This window comes from Myotis yumanensis, unplaced genomic scaffold (assembly GCF_028538775.1).
Source record: "Myotis yumanensis isolate MYYU_CA2020_CCGP unplaced genomic scaffold, mMyoYum1.0.hap1 SCAF_8, whole genome shotgun sequence".
Classification (NCBI taxonomy): domain Eukaryota; kingdom Metazoa; phylum Chordata; class Mammalia; order Chiroptera; family Vespertilionidae; genus Myotis; species Myotis yumanensis.
The window spans coordinates 28918793-28939164 of NW_027223759.1; the positions used below are offsets into that span (position 1 = coordinate 28918793).

The following is a 20372-nucleotide window of genomic DNA, read 5'->3' on the forward strand; positions in this document are numbered from 1 at the left end:
TGGTCAAATCATTTAAACTCTCTAGCCTTCAGTTTCTTGACCTATAAAATGGGGGATAAAAGTGGTTATGGGAGGTAAATGAGCTGAGTAATTCAAATAAAACTCCAAAGCACAGGCCACACACACAGCATGTGCTCCATAAAAGGGAGCCGCTGCCACTATCTCCCTTGCTCCATGTTCCTTTTGTCCATTTGGTCTGCCTAGAAATGTGTCATATCTGCCAAGGTTTTTCTCTCAGTCTGGGGGGCCAGTTCTAATGGTCTCCAGCTGACGATCTGGATGGTTCTTCTATCTCACTTTTCAGGGGAAAGTAGAAATCCAATTTCCTTATATCTAAGTGAGCTCACACTCTGACATGGATGAGTCTGTCACTTCTTATAGATCCACCCAGCCCAATAATCAAGACAATCAGAATATTCAGAAAAAATTCAAACTTTAAATATTGAGACCAGAGGTAATCTCATCTATTTTTTTTAAATCCATACTTAGCCTTTTTCTATTCAAAAGTGCCCTTTACTTCTCTGAGTAGAGCCTATTTCAATGCTCTCTTTAAAAATGTATAACTTCCCTCAGTCCTTCCAAGAACAAAAGTCTGCTGCTCAGAGGAGAAGGGGGAAGGGAAGAATTCAGATTTCCTTCAGATTTAAAAGTTGGGGTGATCATGTAAACCTTCATATCCCATTTGATCCTATTATATTTTTCATGGCAGAAGCTCGCAGCGAGGGCTCGAGTGGGATGCAGCAGAAGTTTTAACATTCAAGGGAGCAGACGAACTTGCCGCGGTCTGTGTGACTGAATGGGAAATTTCCCAGCTCGGGCCTGCTGGGGTAACAGGTCGCTTTGCCTGGACTGGATTTGGGTCAAACAGCAAATCTTCAAATCAGAAAATACCAGCATGTTTTGTTTGGCAAAAAAGTGGGTATTGATCATGATATTCCTACTGGATCAAAGATGCCATCTGTTCAATGCAAATTAGAGGGTGACCATAGCCTCAGCAAAGTTCTGCCACACTCCCTGGACCACAGACCCTTTGCATGGGCCTCATCAAATAGGAGCTAATAAAACCAAGTAAGAAAAGATGCCGTTCTTTGCTTCCCATGCCTCTTTTGTTTCTAGGTGTCTGAACAATAAATTGACTCCTTAATCCTAACAGGAAGCTCTGGGAAGGCATCCTTGGAGCATTTTCTTCACTCCAGCTCATCTAAATTAGCATGTTTGCATTAAAAATTAATGACAAAAATTAATGAGGTTACATGAGAAGGTCAAGAAGATTTGTATGGGAAGGGTGGGGCTTCGCTAAAGAGCAGGACTCATCATTTATTTCCCTATGGCCACGGAATCTGGGCAATCTAAGGCATCCAGTCCACAGAGGAATCGGAAACCAACGTTCCTATATGGTGGTGCCTTGAGGGCAAAAAGGGGAAGAAAAAATCCCAGACATCAGAGATCGTGACAAAGATAACCACAAGGAATGTAAATAAAATATTATTACAAGCGGCTCACTCACCACCTCACACTCAGCATCTCCCTCCCCCAGAGTGAGAAGTAAAAACATACAAAGTGTGTGTATTTTAAAGAAGTGTCGAGCTGCTCTTTGGGAAGAAGCCATGATTATGAAGAAGTTTTTTTCTCCATGTGGCTCACTTTGATAATCACAAGGCTTGAGACAGTTTTAAGAGCCCCGGGCTGGTTACTAATTTAAATTTGGGGAGCATGAGGTTGAGCCCCATATTGATAAGTACCTTCTAGTGGTGACTTGATCTTAAGTCAGTGATAAGCCCTGTTTACCTCAGCTTTGGAAGCCCACACCCGGGCCCTCTCAACATGACATCTCAAAATGAAACAAATTCATTGCAAACACAAACTGTAACACACCAAACGCTTGCCAAATGGATATGTGTACATTTCACAGAAGAGCCAAGGGACATTTCCAGCAAGCAACGCTCGCCATGCAGAACGCAAGCCAGGGCTCTCTCCTGCCAAGGGTCCGGGGCACACAGGAGTCCATAAAGGAAACAGGCCGGTAGAAATAACTTCAAGGGACAAAATCTGCCAAAGCACTGACCACCGGGTCATAAGAGCCATCTTAAAGAACTGTGCTCTCAGCTCTCTAAGGATGTCCCAGAGCTCCCCACCTCACCTGATGGGGAACCCTCCACCCCCACCCTTGAGTTACCCCTTCTTTAGAACAGAATCCACACCCCAAACTGAAGGAAAAATTCCAATGCACCACTGGTGTCACTGGTGCCACTGCTGAAATCCATTTACATCACCTTTGGCCAACCATTCAGAACCCAGTGTTGACATTCATTCTCTTACTAAGACAATGAGGGTGTTAGAAGATGGTCACTCTCCACTCCATTTCTAAGGCTAAAGGTTCCTTTTCTTGGTTAGTCTGTTTGAGACCCTGGGGGGTGGGCCCGATGGCTCCGGTTCTGTTCCTGGGAGCACCACATGTCTCAGGCCAGAGAGGCGTGGACAGGGGCTGTCGGGCATCGCCTCTGTCAACTGCAGTGGTGCAAGCAGGTGACTCCTCAGTGTGAGAACTCACAGACTAATTTCTCCCAGCCTCTAAGGAGCAGTCTGCAGCTTTGTCTTTTCATTGAGAAACCTTCCAAGCCAGCCAGGGCGCCTGGCCTTCACCGTCCTCACTCTTCAGACACACTCCAACAGTGCTATATTTTACCACTTAAACACTTCTTCAAACTTTACTACGGAACAATGTGGCTCTGAGCCTGCCAAAAGTTTAACTGCAGGACTCCGTGCATTTTATCTGGCCGAGCAGCTGCCCTCCCTCTTGAGAATATGTTCGGGCAAAAGGAAGTCATCAAACCTCAAGTTGGGGCCGTTCTGGGGTCCCAAGGGTCCCCTCTGACAACACAGCTCCCTCTCACTGTGACCTCTTTCCCAATTCCAGAGCTTCAGGATCCAAACGAAAGGGGTCTCAGTAGACAGCTGTGGAAAACTTTGATGGGATGACCCGGGACATATTTATTCCTGGCGGGACCTAACTTCTGATTTTCAAATATCTGGGGGAGCTGAGGTTCAGGGGAGATGAAGGGAGAGCGCCAACGAATGAGGAAGAAAAAGGAATAAGTAGCATACCATGACCAAGCCAAACCAAGCTTGATATTTCCAAATTATTGGCAAATGGATGCTTTCACAAATCATTTGTTCTATCTTTCCTGGAGACAAAAAGAAGAAAAAATGCAAAAATCCTAACCCCAGACCGGTGGAATACAATCTAAAATTGCTGGTCAGAAAGTCCAACCTTATCTATTCCAACAAGCACCCCTAAGCCGAAAGTTGTGATATGTTGCTCAGTATATTGCCCCCTCGCTCCTGCCTGGCACTAGGTTAAGCCCACGGTATCATGCATCTTACATGATATTTTGGGCAAATCCCTGCAAGTGGGCAAAGGCGCCAGCTCGGCTCCTCCGGCCCGCCACCTCCTCCTCCAGGCTGGCCCCTGGCTGCCCCGGTGCCACTTACCTGCAGGCGCTCCGTGGCCGGCTGCCACATCTTCCAGCCCTGGGGTTTGGCAAAGGAGACACCGGCGAGACTCAGTTGATGCGCTTGGGGGCGAGGGGCTGCGGGTCCGCTTTACATCTGGGGTCGGTGTCCCAGGGATGTGTGTCCCGGAGCCGGCCACGGCCGCGGGGTGGGCGAAGGGGGCTTGGAGCAGGAGGAGGCGGCACTGGGCTCAGCAGCCGGCAACTTGTGGGCACGGCTGCGCGCCGGCTGTCCTGGCGCAGCAGCGAGAAGACTGCGCAGCTCCGCCCGGGGCCGCGAGCGCACAGCGGCGGCGGCAACCGCTCCCTCCCCCTCCCCCGCCGCCACCGCGCCTCCGGATCTGCGCGCTCTGAGCATGCCCAGGCCCGCGCCCGCCTGATAGCCCACAGCCTCAGGGGTCTGGGAGCACAGGGCTATGGCCCCCAGATCCCGGGGAGGGGACAGAGGAGAGGCCAGAGCTGCGGGCCCTGCTCCCCGCGGACTGTGGAGGGAAGGACCTAGAGAGCATGCCTTCCTGGAGAAAGAAACCAGAGCCCCCTGGGCTCCCAAGCGTCAGGCAGCAGGGATCTCTGAGCTGCCTGCGACTAGCCTGGCACTGTGCTGGGAGGCAAACTTCCATTCATCCAACTCCAGTTAACTGAGCACCTATTATGCTCCAGTCTCTAAGCTGGGGTCTGAGAACAGGGCCGCACAGAATAGAAGACAGTGCTCCTGGTCCCCTGAACTTCCATTCTATTTGAGGAGGCAGTCCACCAGCCCACCCAGAAAACCTGGAGCCAGTGTTAGGTCAAGTGGTGATGAAAGCTGGAAGAGAAGAAAACAGATTGATGTGGGAAGAAAGGGAGGGGAGAGCTGGTTCCACGGGGCCCTGGACATAGTGAGGGGTGACGTGCCCCCCCAAGACTGGATGAGGAGGACAACCCAAGATCCTCCATTCTTCATCCCTGAGATCTGCCAGGTGCTGCAGGGGGCTCTGGGAACCCCAGATAAACCAGGGGCTACCTTGAGCTCCCAGGCGAATAACCACTTTCCTAAAATGGCCAGGCTCTTCACATCCTCTCCACAACTGGGCAAGACAAGCATTGATATTCCCGCCTACAGATAGAACAAATCAGGCTTGTGGAGTTTAGGTCGCAGTCCAGGTCACACTGCAAGTGGTTCACAGCGCACACTCAGATGACTTCCAGCCAGAGCTCTTGCCATGCAGCTCCAGCTGCTCTGCCCGTGGAAACACCTGGATAAAAAGCAGCCACCTGGGGCTGGGGGATGGGGTGCCCAGCTGCTTCTGGGGGGCTGACGAAGAGTGTGGGAGGAGAAGATGGTGGGACAGAAGTTGAAGGGAAGGAGAACACAGTGTATGGGGTGGGGGCGGGCTCAAGGCTCTCGAGAGGGGTCCTGAGCCTCAGGGCTGGCAGGAAAAGGGTCCCGATGACACACCACAGTGGGACAGGAGCATAGCCTGTGCGCTGTCAAAAATCACTCCCCACGTCCAGAAGGCTCTGTGCATTACACAGAGAGATATCAGAGCCAGAGCACTCCAGAACCCAGCACTCAGCTCATCAGATCTTCCCAGCAGCAAACTGACTGGTTGGGGAGGGAAGGACCTAGAGGGACAGAAACCCATATCTCCCAACGCTGTGCAGCACAAGATCCATGGGGTGGCCCAGAGCGAGTCACCCAGTAGTGCTTCAGTTCCAGACTCCCCCACCCCCCAAGGTGCTCCTTTCCAGGACCCCAGGCAGCTCCTTCAGGACCACACAGTTGTTGGTTGGTGCCACCCACCCAGGCAGGGCCAGGACCCTCAGTGCCCTAGGAGTCCCTCTGGCAAAGGGATGCCACAGAGATGCTTCTGAGAGGCTAGGCTCCATCTCCCCAGTTGGCCACAGGAGTCTTCTGCTTCACTCACACCCATCCAACTCCCCTATACACCCCCAACTCCCCCTCCTGCCTGCAGAACAAGGACTTACTTTCTCAGCTCCTTCCCCAGTCCCTGCCACTTGCGCTGGACCCATCAATTAATCCCTTGTGATGAGGTGTTGGTATGTCAGCCTGCATGGACACACATCTCAGACACTTCTTTTGAGACGATATTTTTACTTCTCCTATAACTCATCCGTCCTGCACACCTCCTACACCTGAAAAATTTCTCATGGAAATAATAGACCTTCCCAACCTCCTAGTTCTCTTTGATCAAATCCCCAAACAGAAGGAGATGCCCTTCATGATGAGAATCTGGTAAATCCAAATGTGCATATTAAAACATTCAGTAAGCTAAAACAGGAATATTTGGTTGCCAGGGACATCTTTAAACTTGAGCTTTGAAACCTTCCTTAGTTGCAGATGCCTCTGTGGAAAAATGATTTTGTTTTAAATAGCAATGGGGTGAGATAACGGGCCTAAATTCACATCCCATTAGAGCGTTAAATCCTGTCTTCTCACCTCCGAGTGTAATTAATTGTGATGACTCAGTAATACAGCTTTTAGTTCAGAGTATGGTACTATTTAAAGGCACTGTCTTGGGCTCTGTAGCTTTCCCTTCCCAGTCCCATGGCAAATCAATTTGGTAACGTAGGGAATGTGTTTAAACTCAAATGATACTGTTGTTTCAATTATCTTTATGCCACGGATCAGAAAACTGGGGGAGGGAGTGAGAGTGAGGGAGGCAGAGTGAAAGTGGAGGCTGATGGAAAGTGACTAAAGGGATGGAACAACCTTCCAGCCATCAGTTTTGCTCCCAAGCTTTCCCATTCAGGAGGAACCTACCCTAGAGGGTGAATGAAATAGAGACATCTACTGGCTAGAGGCAGGACATGCATGCTGATCTCTCCCGGCTGTGTTCTGGGACATCACCTCCTGGTGAGTCTGAAGGTACTGCTTTACAGCATAAACCTATTTTTTCTGAGCAAAGACTCATTCTTGGAAAAAGCAGGAGGTGTTTGGATGCAGTGAGTAGAAATGTTCTGCACATAAATGGGTGCCTAATTTCATGCCCTTAACCCCCCATAATCATCTAAATAGGTCTAATCTTAATAGCATTTCAAGGAAATGACCAAAAAAAAAAAAAAAAAAAAAGAGTGACAAGGCCCAGATGAATTATAAAAATAATGTTTTGTCCAGGGGAATAATTACAACCATCTCTAGAAATCTTTTTTTAAACCAGATTAAATCTCGGCCATGATTCTGGGCCCTAAGGTAAGAAACCTAGATGTCTAAATCAGGAGAAAGGTGAAATACATTGTGGTCCAACATATCAAACAAATATGAACTAGTATGTAGCTATTAAGGAGGATAATTATGAAGCTGTGTTGCAGCTGAAAATACTCATGGTATAATTATAGATTTCTTAAGTAGACTAAAATATGCATAATTTGAATATATGTATAAAATATGTATCAATCTCAGTAAATATCAGAAAGGAGCTAGACAATGGGGAGTGACTCAGGTGGAGTCCCAGCATTCGAATTATTTGAGTGATTGCTTTTAGCAAGTCATCTGCCTCGTGGGACTTCAGATTTGTCATCTGTAAAAAGGGTGATAATATTATTAACATTTAGAATTATTAGGAGTCGTGATGGAGTGAATGTATGCAACAGGCCTGGCACATAGATGGTGTGCAGAAAACATTAGTTTTCATCCTGTTACTTTCCTCCCCCCTTTTGATTATTGAAATTATCAAAGTCTCACAAAGTTGCCCATGTTTCTTGTGATTAAGTAATTTCCATTTGGAATATTTGTGGATTTCACAAATTACCTGCTTTAGTTTCTTAAACAAAAGTGATAAGCCATATTTAAGCTCATTTACCTTTCTAATGTAATCAGATGGCCAGCAACATTTATTATGGTTGCATATTTAGCAGAGCAAGCATGGGAATGTCCTTATGGTATCATTAACTTTATTTCAAAATCACCAAAACAGCTGTAGATGAGCAATATAGAAAAACTTGTGACTGCAATAAACATCTTTCTATAGTGATGGAGCCACTGGCTCTTGTCCATCCCAAGTGATAGGTGTCTATTAGGGTGCTCACATAACCCTTTTCCTCCCTTAAAAGGAAACCTCCACAGTTCACCTGCAAACTTGGTTAAAGGCAAAGAGCACAAGACTGGTTAACGCCCAGGATGCACGTTGCAATTCTTCTATTTTAAACTTCCTTATACCTTCACGCACCTTGGAAACGTGGTAGGTTAATTTCCAAGATGGCCACAAACATCCCTCTCCCCCAGAAGTTCTGCCCTTGCCTATTTCTCTCATCATGAGGTGAAATTTATCTGCACCCTCTGAATCTGTGCAGACCTTGGTTTGTAAATGGGATCCCCATACACAGTGGTCATGGAGAGGCGGAAGAAAGAGGCCGACCGCTCCAGATTGGTAGGTGGCAGGTGTAATAAACATGGGAACTTAACTGCCAAGACAAGTAGATCTCTGCACCCACCCACCAGAACTTTCAGACTTTATATAGAGGCCTTAATGGGGTTCAGTCACACATTCTGACTGGATAGTCTCAACAACACAGTGCTCTCTCTCTCAAAGCTGCATCGTTGAAAACACTCCCACCATGGGGGCAGTGGGCGAAGTGTACCTTCCATGGCATGTTAGGTAGTGGTAGATACCTAATCCATTCAACATCAATAAGTATTAGTCTTTCCCACTAAATTTCACATCCTTTTCAATATTCCCGAACGACTAATTTATCAGAGTCAGCACTAAGTGAATCCTAACAGGTTAACCTAAAGACATAGTTCTCTTTTTGTTTGTTTTTCCCTTGCTTCCCACTTCCCTCCTGCCCACCTCTGTCCTAGTCTCAGATTGTGGACCATGCTTCCAACTCATGCAAGCTACGTTTTCTAGTAAGTCCTTCTGAAAGGAAGATGGGCACTGGATTGTGCTTCAGGTATATAATGATCTAGGTGGCTGTTTTTCTAGCACCATTAGCAGTGAGCATGAAGGTACTTCCTCTGTCACAGCCCTTCTCATTCTCTCTGGGGCACTGTGTGAACGACATCCCGCCATTCTTCCGCAGGGATAAATTCAGCTCCCATTCCAGCGAGAGCCTGGAGAAGTGAGACCAGATATAGGGTGATGATGGGATCTGCCTTCCCCACATTTAGTAGAGACAGAGGCAACAACGTTCTTGGCAAACTGGTTTCTAAGGGTCCTTATCACCCTCTATCATGGCCCTGACTATATGGTTAGCAACATGAGCCCAAATGCATTTTCACTGGGGCTGGTGAGAAGCCACACCTTACGTAGTGGTTCTCAACTTTCTGGCCCTTTAAATACAGTTCCTCATGTTGTGACCCAACCATAAAATTATTTTCGTTGCTACTTCATAACTGTAATGTTGCTACTGTTATGAATCGTAATGTAAATATCTGATATGCAGGATGGTCTTAGGCGACCCCTGTGAAAGGGTCGTTCGACCGCCAAAGGGGTCACGACCCACAGGTTGAGAACCGCTGCCTTACAGTCTCTTCCCACCCACCTCCTCACTTCTCCATTTGAGCTGATTGCACACAAAACCATCTCTCTGGGCACTGCCTTGCCCAAGGTTATGCTCCCTCCCTGGCAGCGACCCACTTCCAATGCCTGGTCAATGTGAGCTGCAAAGACCTCAGTGGGGGGCAGATGTTGGCCATTCTAGCTCCAGGCCTCCTCCTGAACCAGCCGAAGCCTTGGTGGCAGCCACCTCACAGTCACCTTTCTGTTCCTGCCCAAACCTGTGTCTCTTACTTCCTTTCAGATGCTCAAGTTGGGATTTGGGAGCCGGACCACCCACTCACTCGATGACAGTAGATAGAGTACTGATCATCTCTGGAACCCCATAGCAGGGTGATTGTTAACACTTTTACTGGCGATGAACTAAAATGGATACACATGGAGGGGGATGCGCTGACGGGTGCAGTGTCTAAGGCATTAGCCAGGTTAAGGGGAAATAGTAATTATAAGGATTATGGAATCGATGGCTATTGCTGAGTGCTGGATGTGCACTGGAGGAAGACAAAGAAATTCAGTTGCGACTACAGCACAGAAAGAGACACATCTCCTGCAGTGAAATGGTGGGAAAAGCCGAGGGTCAGGACTCAGAGTTAGTTCTATGGGGAGTGGAGCCAGAGAAGATTGAAATCTCTACTCCAGCAAGTGCTGCGCCAAGTTCAGGACCCTGAGGGGAAGGAGTGAGACCCCGAGGACTGGGCTGGGAACACAGATCGATGTACTTGGAAACTTTGAATTCCCATACTCTGTGACCCTTCTGTACCAGGAGAATTGCCGCTCTCTTTGCTCAGGAAAGATGTATTGAACTCTGCTTGGCAAAATAAGTAATGCAATTGATTTCTATAGAGCACCGCATGCAATACAAGCAGATTCACATTCTCTTTTAAGTGCACATGACTATTCACCCATATAAACCATACTTTGCTCCACAGCACAGGTCTTTATATCTTTAAAAGAATTGAAATCATATCGAATATAGTCTCCGACCACAACAGAATTAACTCACACATCAACCACAGAGAAATGCCTAGAAAATTTGGAAATTAAATAACAAATTGTTAAATAATCTGTGGATCAAAGAAGAAATCATCAAGGAAATTTTTTCATATCTTAGCTAAATAATAATAAACATCAGCATATCAAAATTGTTGCACATAGCTAAAGCAATCTTTAGAGAGGAATTTACCATTTTAAATGCTTATATTTAGAAAAGGAGTCTGGAGTCAAAAATCTAAGCCTTAAGGATGTAGGGGGAAAAGTGTGGGATAACTGGTTCTCTCCAACACTGCTGCTTGGGATATACAATGGCACAACATTTCAGAAAACAGTTTGGCAGTTCAGTTTCTTATAAAGTTTCTGATTTGAAAAAGTAATACATGCAGAATTCTTAAAAATTGGAAAATGCAGAATATTATCAGGAAGAACATAACTACTTTACTAATCCAGTCAAGCAAAGAAACCCATTTTAAAAATATTTTGGTGTATTTTTTCAGGCATTTGGATAGTTAAACAGATAGAAATATGATTCCTATCAATATTTACATAGTTCAGCTTATACTATGTCTGCAATTTTGAACCCTGCCCTTTTCCCTTTATGCTACAGGCTAGGCTTGTGTAAATACTTTCAGCTGAAGCACCCCAGAGGGTGAGTGGGCACCGGTCAAACGAACAGCCCCTCTGCTTACACAACTCACCCTGGAGGTCCGAGTTTACCCCTGGACCTCCTGGACCACGGACAAGCCCAGTGCCAGAATTTTAACTTAGGATAATATTTTCCCAATATTATTCTTCCTGTCTTCTCTAAAATGTTTTTGTGCTTATTTCTCATAGCTGAAACGAAAGCCACACTCAATGTGGAAAAGAGTGAAAAACAACACTGAGCACCCCATAAGGTCTCCATTGGTCTGAAATGGAGCCTGGTGCTGGCTGCTGGGTTGGGGGGGTGGAGGTATAATCAGGGCTTGTTTCCCAGCCCAATTGTTCAGAAAAGACACATAAAATGAGGGAGTCACTTCCACCAAGCCTCCTTCCATCTGACCACTTCAGTTTCTCTACTTCTCTTAACTCAGAGGTTTCAAATCATTTTTCATTGGTTGTGAAATCAGTTTAATGAGTCATGGTCAGCATTGTGTGTGTGTGTGTGTGTGTGTGCGCGCGCACACACACGTGTTTGCATGCTTGTGGGTATGTAAATAACACATGATGCAAACTGTATTCTTACTGTGACAGGAAATATCTCCAACACCTTTCCCTCATTCTCTGCACAACTGTTGAAAGGCATCACTTTCAAAAATGTGTCCTATCTGTCAAAGATTTCATATTTTTCTCCAGGTCCCGTACTTCTGACCCCCTGACCACACACACACACACACACACACACACACACACACACACATCTCTACCCCCAGCTTCATTCCTACCTATGATTTTTTAAAATTACATAGAAATAGGGATAAGGTTGGGTGTAGAAGTAGAGATAGAGATAAGCAAAAAACAAACAAACAAACAAACAAATTTTTAAGACAAAAGAAAAAAATAACATAAGAAGGAAATCTACCAAATGGTTGATAATGGTTATCTCTAGATGATGGTTCCGCAGGGAATTTTTTTTTTATCCTCACCCAAGAATATTTTTTTCATTGATTCTTTAAGAGAGTGGAAGGAAGGGAGAGGGGAGAGGGGAGAGGAGATAGGAGAGAGGGAGTGGGAGGGAGGGAGGGAGAGAGAGAGAGAGAGAGAGAGAGAGAGAGAGAGAGAGAGAGACATTGGTGTCAGACAAATGGTTGCCTCCCACACCAAGGTCGGGGATTGAACCTGCAACCAAGGTATGTGCTTTTGAACCTGACACCATTTGGTCTACAGGCTGACACTCTAAGCACTGAGAAAACCAACCAGGGCCAAGCAATTTTCAATCACATTTTTCACTTGTTCTATACTTTTCTCAACTTTCTCTTGCAAGTAAGAACTCTGGCGCCAAAATCAGACAGTCCTGGGTTCAACTATGATTCCAAGAACTCATCAGAAACTAAAATCATAACATGATTCCCACTGCATCTATAGCTAAATACTAATCAATGTTAATAAGCACAATGTTCCATAACTTTTATAAATTTGAATATTTTTATTTAAGGTCATATTCTCTCCCACGGCTAATACATAAACTTTGAGCACTCCATGTATGTTCCCACTGGGAGTGTGACAGTCAACAGAGAGCCACTCTCACTTCCCTTAGGCAACCTACAGTGAGTCAACTTCTTCATCTTCCCTTCTCTGATGTCTAATTTCCAATTCCGCTGAAAGTCAGATTTTAGAACACTGTGTTGAATTAAGGGATATAGTGGCAATGTTTCTATGGTTTGAGTCTCTGATGAGTTATTGAGTTTTTCAATATTAAGTTTCAGGGCTGATATATTTTGCCACAATTTTGATATGTTTTTCCCAGAAAAAAAAAACTCATCAATAATGGCAAGAGTATATAACAAGAAAGCCCTTGCTTTTTTCTACAATATATTTCACATGAATTCATAAGTTCATAAACATCTCTTGTTCCCCAGATCATCAGAACACAGTGATGTCATCATGAAACATAGAAAAGCTTAATCAAGGTCTTCAGACATCCATGAGGCCACCAATGTGTGTAGAGCCCAGTACTGGGCACTAACCCCAGCCCTGCCACTGTGTGACTTTGAGAAAGTTACTTCACTTCTCCTAGTCTCATTTCTCTCATCTGTAAAATAAATGGTGTGGGTTAGTTTACCAAAGCTTTGTTCCAGATTTAAAATTTTATTATTCTGTTATTTGGCTAATGATCCCATTAAATGTGTATAATGTAGGACATCAATAACACTAATGGAATTCTTTAAGACCCATTGGTGCCTGTTTCAAATTTTGTCACCATCATTCAAATCTTTTTTAAGAGCAGGAATAGCTTTGTGATTTGTCCTTTGGGATCCCTAACACCAAATAAGATGGTTAAGGTTGAAACGGGGTGGGGAAGAGTAATAGGAGTGAGGTTAGAAGTTATTTTATATTCTAATATGTTGGTCCAAGGCAGATGAGACATTACTAGAAAAACAGGAAACTTCATCCCATAAACAATGACTCCTCCATGTTTGCTAAGAGCATGGTGGTGGTGGTATTCATTCCAACAGGTTCCCCAGAACTAGCTAATCCCAAATACATGAGCTCATGTGTTTCCCACTGGAATATATATGGAGAGAGCAAGAAAGAGAAATATTACCTATGTATATTTCAAACCATCCTCATATTGAAAAATTAACTGTTGGGTAAGCACAACAGAATTATTATCTATGCTTTAGTTCTATCCCAGTGGTTTTCAAGGTGAAAAATAAAGAAACATGAAAATAATTCCCAGAGTGATAGGGGAAGACTATTATGGAGAAATTCTTTCCTGATGAGGAGAGAAGGAAAATGAGAATTAATATACTAAGGAAAAAATGTTAAAGTAATGCTTACATTGGATTTACTAAAAATAGTGTGTGGACGTTTCCAAATCTTCCACTTCTAACATTCTTATATTAACTTTTCTTTCTTCACTCTGAGACTTTTAAATCAGACCTTGCAAAAAGAATTTGTGGAGGCAGAAAACAGGTGAGAAGGTAGAGGTAGAAAGAAACCTCCAGAACACTTGTGCACAGCTCCTCACTGAATCTTCCCAATGACACTTGGAGGTAGATATTACTAGCTCTGTGTTCAAAGAAATTCATGTTACTCAGACCAGATGTGTAAATGGCTAAAGTAGACCTAGGTACTTGAGTTCTGGCTAGGAAAAGAATTCAGAGCCATGACTCAAACTTGAGGGAGAAGATTTATTAAGCAAGCCAAGAAAAAGTACACTCAAAAAGAAATTTCAAGCAGGTGGCTCAAGGAGCTGCCCTGTGGTGTGGGCTAGAGCTCCTTTAACCCTTGGAGGGGAATTAACTGCTTTCTTCTTAGAGCTGACCTATTGGGGCCTGTCCAGTCATCTTCTGTCCTTGTATGGAAGTGAGTATCTTTCCTTCAGCCCCCTTGTTCTCCTCTAAGGGTGGGGGTCTACCACATGACTGGATACATGCCAGGGGAGAGAAGGTCAGGGGGGAAATCTGACCTGCATGACCAGAGACAATCTTAGGGTGAGGTCCTGATGAACAATACTTATCCCCAAAACTTGCTCTACCAGTTTTACACATTGCTAGGTGTCTGGGACCTTCTGTCCTGGTGACCTTCTGTAACTAGCCCATTATTCTTGCTCTGCTCATGTCTGCCTAACTGACTACCACAGATGGACTCAAAAGACTGGATTGTAGCTTTTTAAGGAGCATGTGCAGAAATGCCTGTGGATGCAAAGGAAGGAAGGACGCATTCCTTCAATCACAGCTGAGTGGGGTAGCTTTACAGCACCTCTGGGAAGAATTCCTCTGCTTACTTTCAATGAGCCGATGAAGCTGGCTGACCTCAACTTTCCTAAATTGCACTCAACAATTATTTTGAAAAATGAACTTCCCATCCCAAGTGAAAAAGCCAAGCAAGAAGAGAAGATGTAAGGCCTGCTCTGGCCAAATCTCCCATCCATGTCACAAGACTTGGCTGACTTGTGACTGTGCCACAGAACCTGGGGTATCACAAAGATGAACTAACTGGGAAGGGTGCCTCTCTTTATTTCACAGGCTGGGTTCTGCAGGTGACATTAATATGCATGTTCTCTCTTTTCCAAAAAAAGAAAAAAGAAAAAGAAAAAAGCTACATTTAAATTGAGTTAATTAAAATAAATGAATAAATAATAAATGGATGGATGTCACATTTTCATCTTATTTCACTTACTTCAGCTTTTTCTAAATCTTTGTTTCACTCCTCAAGCCTTGAATTTCTTTCGATGAAGATGGAAACAAATAACTTGAAAAGACTTAAGATTTTTCACATTTTCTACGTCATTGTCCGAAAGGTCAGTATTTTACACATGTTGTTCTTTTCCTTCAAACACCATAGCATGTCCACGGCATCCCATTATCTAGAATTAGCAGCCATTTACCTGCGATCTGTCTTGTTGAAATGCAGGCTGGCTGTGCCTTTTCCTTTGATGCAAATAACAGCAATTTGTTTCCTTTAAGAAGCATAATATTTTCTTTCATTACCTTGGAGAAAATACTGGTGAAAAGAATGTTTAAAAGTGGTTTGCGGCTGCTCGGCCCAGGCTGATGTCTCAGCAAATAGGCTCTATGGTTTCAGAAGGAAGAAGTGGGGATCAAGAGAGCCAGAGCGGCAAGGAGATGACAATGACTTGTGAGAAAGTGAGATGGGAACAAGCACATCAAACGTGTTCAAACAAAGCCTTGGTGATGATTCTTTAAAGGACATCCAGCCAGGTTTCTGGCAAACACTTCATGGGCTTCCTTTTGTTGTCACCTCAACTGCATCACCACAGTTCCGTGTAATTAGGTATCCTTTAATCCATGTCCTATTGTGCCAAAAACAAAGGGTTTGCATTTCCTTAGATTCACTGAAAAAGGCAGAATGCAGGGAAAGAATTTGGAGAACATATATTCTCATACTGAACAAAAACAGCTGAGGAGATACATTTTCAACCAGCTCAGTAAAGGATTTGCGGCATCCAGGGGTATGAAACATGTGGTGGGTCAGAGAGATCCTAGAATAGGGCCTGGGGCCAACTGAACACTCTGACCCCAATTTCTCCATCAATAAAAATGAGGGGAGTGGATGAATGGCTTTCCAGTTATTATTTCCAAAGGTCATTTTTATCTGCACGTCTCTTGAGGAATATTTGCTTAAAAATATTTCTACACCCACCCCCAAAATAATGGCTTACAAAATAACAACTCATTTGTCTTTTCATTTATTTACTCAAAGACAAATACAACTATTAATCAGAGCTTCTAATCAGCAAGAGATGAACAGGGTTAGCACATCAGGCTGCTAAAATATTTGCCAAAAGCAAATAAGCTTAGCTCAGTTATCCTGCATGATCTGATCATGAGAAAATGTATGGTTTCTGCTAAGTTGTCAGAAAAACTGGAATAAGCTTATGGACTCCCTTTATCACCAAGGCAGACTGCGAAGTCTCGTGACTTTGGGAGAGCTGATTATCCTGTTTCAGCTCCAGCAGGAACTTCTGCAGTTCTGTGATTCTTCCCTTCTTGCCAAATTGGGCAAGACAAAAATATGTAAAAAATATGTTACATTATTGTTATGGTCACAATAATGATCTTTACTATCAATTAGCAACCAATCATTTTTTGCAGAAAGTTCAATGTTAAAAAGAATAACTTTCCTCAGTTTTGATAAGCCTGTTGCATCCATTTCTTTTACAAAGCAAAGGGCAACTCAGAGAGAAACTTGAGCTTCTAAATATTCCTTGGGCTCACCCTTGACTGATCTTTGACATTATAACCAATCATCAAAAATAATGTGTCAAGAAAAAATATATTCATGCAAGATACAGTACTGAGTGACATTGAGCTTTACCATGTAAGTCTTACCTGCTAGAAGTTTATGAACCAAGACAAATAGAATGAAATTTTTGATCAAAAAACTTTCATGCTGTTGATTCACCCCATCATATACCCAATCACCCCAACAATTAAGACAAAATCCAAACTTGATCTGTCAATGAATCTAACTTCAATCTACATCTTCAATCATATCTCCTTCTCTACACAATTCAACTGAACAAATAATCACTGGTACCTTCTTTGTGCCAGACCACGTAATGGACAATAGAGATACCAAGATAAATAAAGCACAGTCCTGCCTGCGAGATGCTCACAGCCCCTTATCTGAAGAGGGAGGCTATTGACACAGATTTAACAGAAAGCACATTAGTGTCTTGTTGGATTGTTATGAGGATTAAATGAGATAACACATATAAAGCGCTTAGCACGGTACTGGGCACAGAGTGACAGCTAGCTAAATGGTATGATTAGTTGTGATAAGTCTCTCTTGAGTGACTTTGTTTTCCCCTATTATCCCCAACCCATACTCTCTCACACTTGTACACATACAACCACCACCACTACCACCACCACCACCACCACCACCACCATGAGACCAATAACCCATTGCCCCATCTTCCAAACAGTACATTGGCAAGTCATTTGGATTCTATTGAATATTTCACAAAGAGATGGGAAAGAGAATTAGCAACAAAATATAAGTTCTCCACCTGACAATTCTGTGCTTCCTCTAAACATGTCCTCTCCAAGACCTGCCACTCCATCTCTCTACCCACCCCACTCACCACTACCCCCAGACAGAACCCAGCCTATTGATCTGAGCTCCAGCCCTCCCTACTCATGGAGGGAAAACAGCCTTATAGTTTAGAGGCTCAGCACCTTAGAAATCACTAGAACTTCTTTGTGTTACAGAAACATGTTCCTTTGCTGTTGTTTTTTGGGGAAGTAGTGGTGGGTTCAGTTTCTCTCCCTTATTAAAATTTTCACCCAACAAGAAGCAGATCTGTTGCAGGCAAGGGGGACTGATATTGCTCTTCTAAGAAAATAAGATTTCCTCTTCACTTTTGGGCTCAAAAACAAGAAGTACCAAATTTGCTTAAAACTGAAAATCTCACCAGACATTCTCTGTAATTGACTGTCAATTGAATCTGGGAGAGCAGAGAAAGGGTCAGGCAATAGGCAATTTTCTCTGATGAATTTCCACCCCTGAACATTATCTTCCAGAAACAAAAGCCCAGCCTTTCCAGCTTGCCCAGGACTCTCTGAACAGTCCTGACCCCTCAGACACGCCCTGGATGCATCTCCACTATGCCAGGACTTCACTCCACTTCCACAGTTTGCTGATGCAGCCAAGCAGAGCCATGTTGCTCAGAGAAGAAAAGAGCATAGTCTTCTTAGAGGCACTCTGTGATTTCTCCTGCAGCTGCATGCTCTCTATCCTCTCTCATTCCATCTCATGGAACCAGGAAGTTACAGCAGTACTACAACATAGCATACAACATAGTTTTATGACAAACCTCCAAATTTCTACAAGCAAAAGCACAAAAGAAAACTTACAGATTGACAAATAATTATAATTGTGGTGATATATGCATCATTTGGGCTTTGTTACTTCTTTTGATAAAACAGAAACAGCCTTCTAGAAGGTGGGCCAGGGGAAGGGTTTGGGGGGTATTAGTAACTGGGCCCCCTGACCTTCAACCAAACTCAGACATTTCCCACTACCATTTGCCTCTGTGCCCTGTATACATGACCCATAACTTAATGCTAGCAAAGGCTGAATCAAATATGCCCAAGACATCTTTTTTTATTTTTTTTCTTTATTGATCCAAGACATCTTTTGATTAGTATTTACTCCTTATCTAGAATCATCAGGTATATAGTAATCTGTTTTTCTATGTTTTTAATTTGATTTGGCTGCTGTGAGACTTACATGTCTTTTCTTAGGTACGGAAAGTTCATGGATTGCATTTTAATGCTGAAATTGCTGTTGCACTAACAGATCCTCCTAGGGGTGTTGGAGAATGCTGGTGAAGAGAGACAGATATCAAGTCATTTCTTTTTCCTGTGTCATCTTAAACTTTTGGAAGAGCAAAGTGAGGATTATTGCTATAGATGTAGTTTCTTCATCTTCATTACAGTATCATCATACATCTGGTGCCTCTATGTGGTTATTCTATTAAATGTGTTTTTACTAAAACTAATAAATTGATACTTTGAGAACTTCTGATCAATGACTATTGGAGTATACAACAATGAAGTCAGAAAATTAAACATGATGATTATTGATCAATTTGGTGAGGGCAAGAGGAAGCATAAGAAATAAGCAAAATACTATGTACCTGGAAAAGACACTAGGTGAGTCATCTATCCATTAAAATGATTCCCAATTTTTATTACTTTTCCCACATTAATACATGTTGGTTGCACCCAGCAAAGTAAAGATGGGTTTTGTCAGAGTCTTTGTTGCTGAAAAAAATTAGAAAGCAATTTCTTTAACAACAAAAATTTGCAAAACTTGAAAATATTTTTGTGACCTTTACACCTAAGGATCATGAGAGCAGCAGAGTTGTGAATGCCAAATAGGGAAGTGAACTGGAGAGCTGGCTTTTTCACCCCACCAAAAAGAGAAATGACCAGATTACTCATATGTGCAGATTCTCCGTTTCCTTTCCAAATGTCATTCCAGAAGTCAGCCTGTTCATTGATCACAATGAGTGGCTCACAGCAGTTCTGGGTAAAGGATATAATAGAATTCTGAACTAATATTGGGACTGCAAATAAGGTAGGCCAAGCACTTTATAGGCTAAGCAAAGTACAGAGACAAATTCACATATTTCTGTTACTACTGTGTGTTTTGAGCAGTCCCTATTAATGCTAGCTCATATCTCCATTCAGGCATGACATATCACTGAGCCCACTCAAGGCAACAGACTGGGATGATAGCGGTGTGAATATAGAAAAATAAAAAGCATAGTCCCTGACCTCAAAAAAAGGGGATGTAGGAAAGAACAGAAGGTCTGAGAGAGGAAGGAAATCTAAGTGGGATACAAAAAGGAAAAGGAGAAGGGGGAAGAAACACAAAGATATAAAGATGGATCTATAAGGAGTTTCCTCCATCAAAAACACAATTTATGAACCTTCCATTTCTTCCTCTAATGACATTTACTTGCCACATATATAAATGGCAGTGAGCACACAATTGCACACCCTTCTCTCATCTAACCCTTTACCCCTTTCTAACTACTGCCCTGTTATTCACTCTCCCTTATTCAAGTGTGAAGGTGAACCTCACCATCTCTAGTTCTCCAAACCTCTTCCCTCACACCCTTTGACAATTAGCCTTTTCCTCCATACCTCCCCCTGAAGGAGTATTTGCCAGTGTTATTGCTAGCTTTTGCTGAATCCAAATGAAATGTTTTAAGTCTTTAATCCTGTTAGCATTATTGATTAACTCCTCTTGGAACTGTCCACATCTTGGCCTTCTGTATCACTAACTTTCTTGGATTAACCCCCCATCATTCTGGCTGTTCTCTTCTTCATTACTTTTGTAGGCTCTCTTTAACCACAACTTCCTTGGTTTCTCTCAGACTTCTGTTCTTAGCTCTCTTCTTCCTTACATAATAGTCACATTTTTGGCTTCAACTTCAACCTAGCTGATTGCTTTCATGCCTTGTACCAACGTCTATATTTCCAGCCAGTCTACGTGAGAAAAGAGCTTGAGGTACATTCAAATCTTGTATCAAACTTAGGAATTATGTACTGCAAACAAAAGCCCTTACAAAACTCAAGATAAAGAATAATTTTGAAGCAAGGTCAGTGCAGGGGATTCGCTGAGTTCCATCTTGTCAATGATCATGAAGATCCAAATGGGCAAGTATTGAGCAGCTGATTCAAGG

At 43.4% G+C, this 20372-nt stretch overlaps 1 protein-coding gene across 2 annotated transcripts in view; it reads right to left on the reverse strand.

Annotated features, from left to right (window-relative positions):
* PID1 (phosphotyrosine interaction domain containing 1) overlaps positions 1–3744 on the reverse strand; it is a 195172-nt gene extending 191428 nt beyond the window's left edge. Inside the window, exons 1-2 of one of the 2 annotated variants that reach the window (XM_070422315.1) lie at positions 3659–3686; positions 3493–3507 (exon numbers count right to left, since the gene is read on the reverse strand). Coding sequence is in view for 1 of the 2 variants with exons in the window: in XM_070422314.1 (XP_070278415.1) it covers positions 3493–3522 (30 nt within the window). In the remaining variant the exon portion in view is untranslated. Of the gene's footprint in view, positions 1–3492 lie in introns of both variants that reach the window. The other variant, XM_070422314.1, reaches the window with a different exon arrangement.
* Between the last annotated feature and the right edge of the window lie 16628 nt (positions 3745–20372).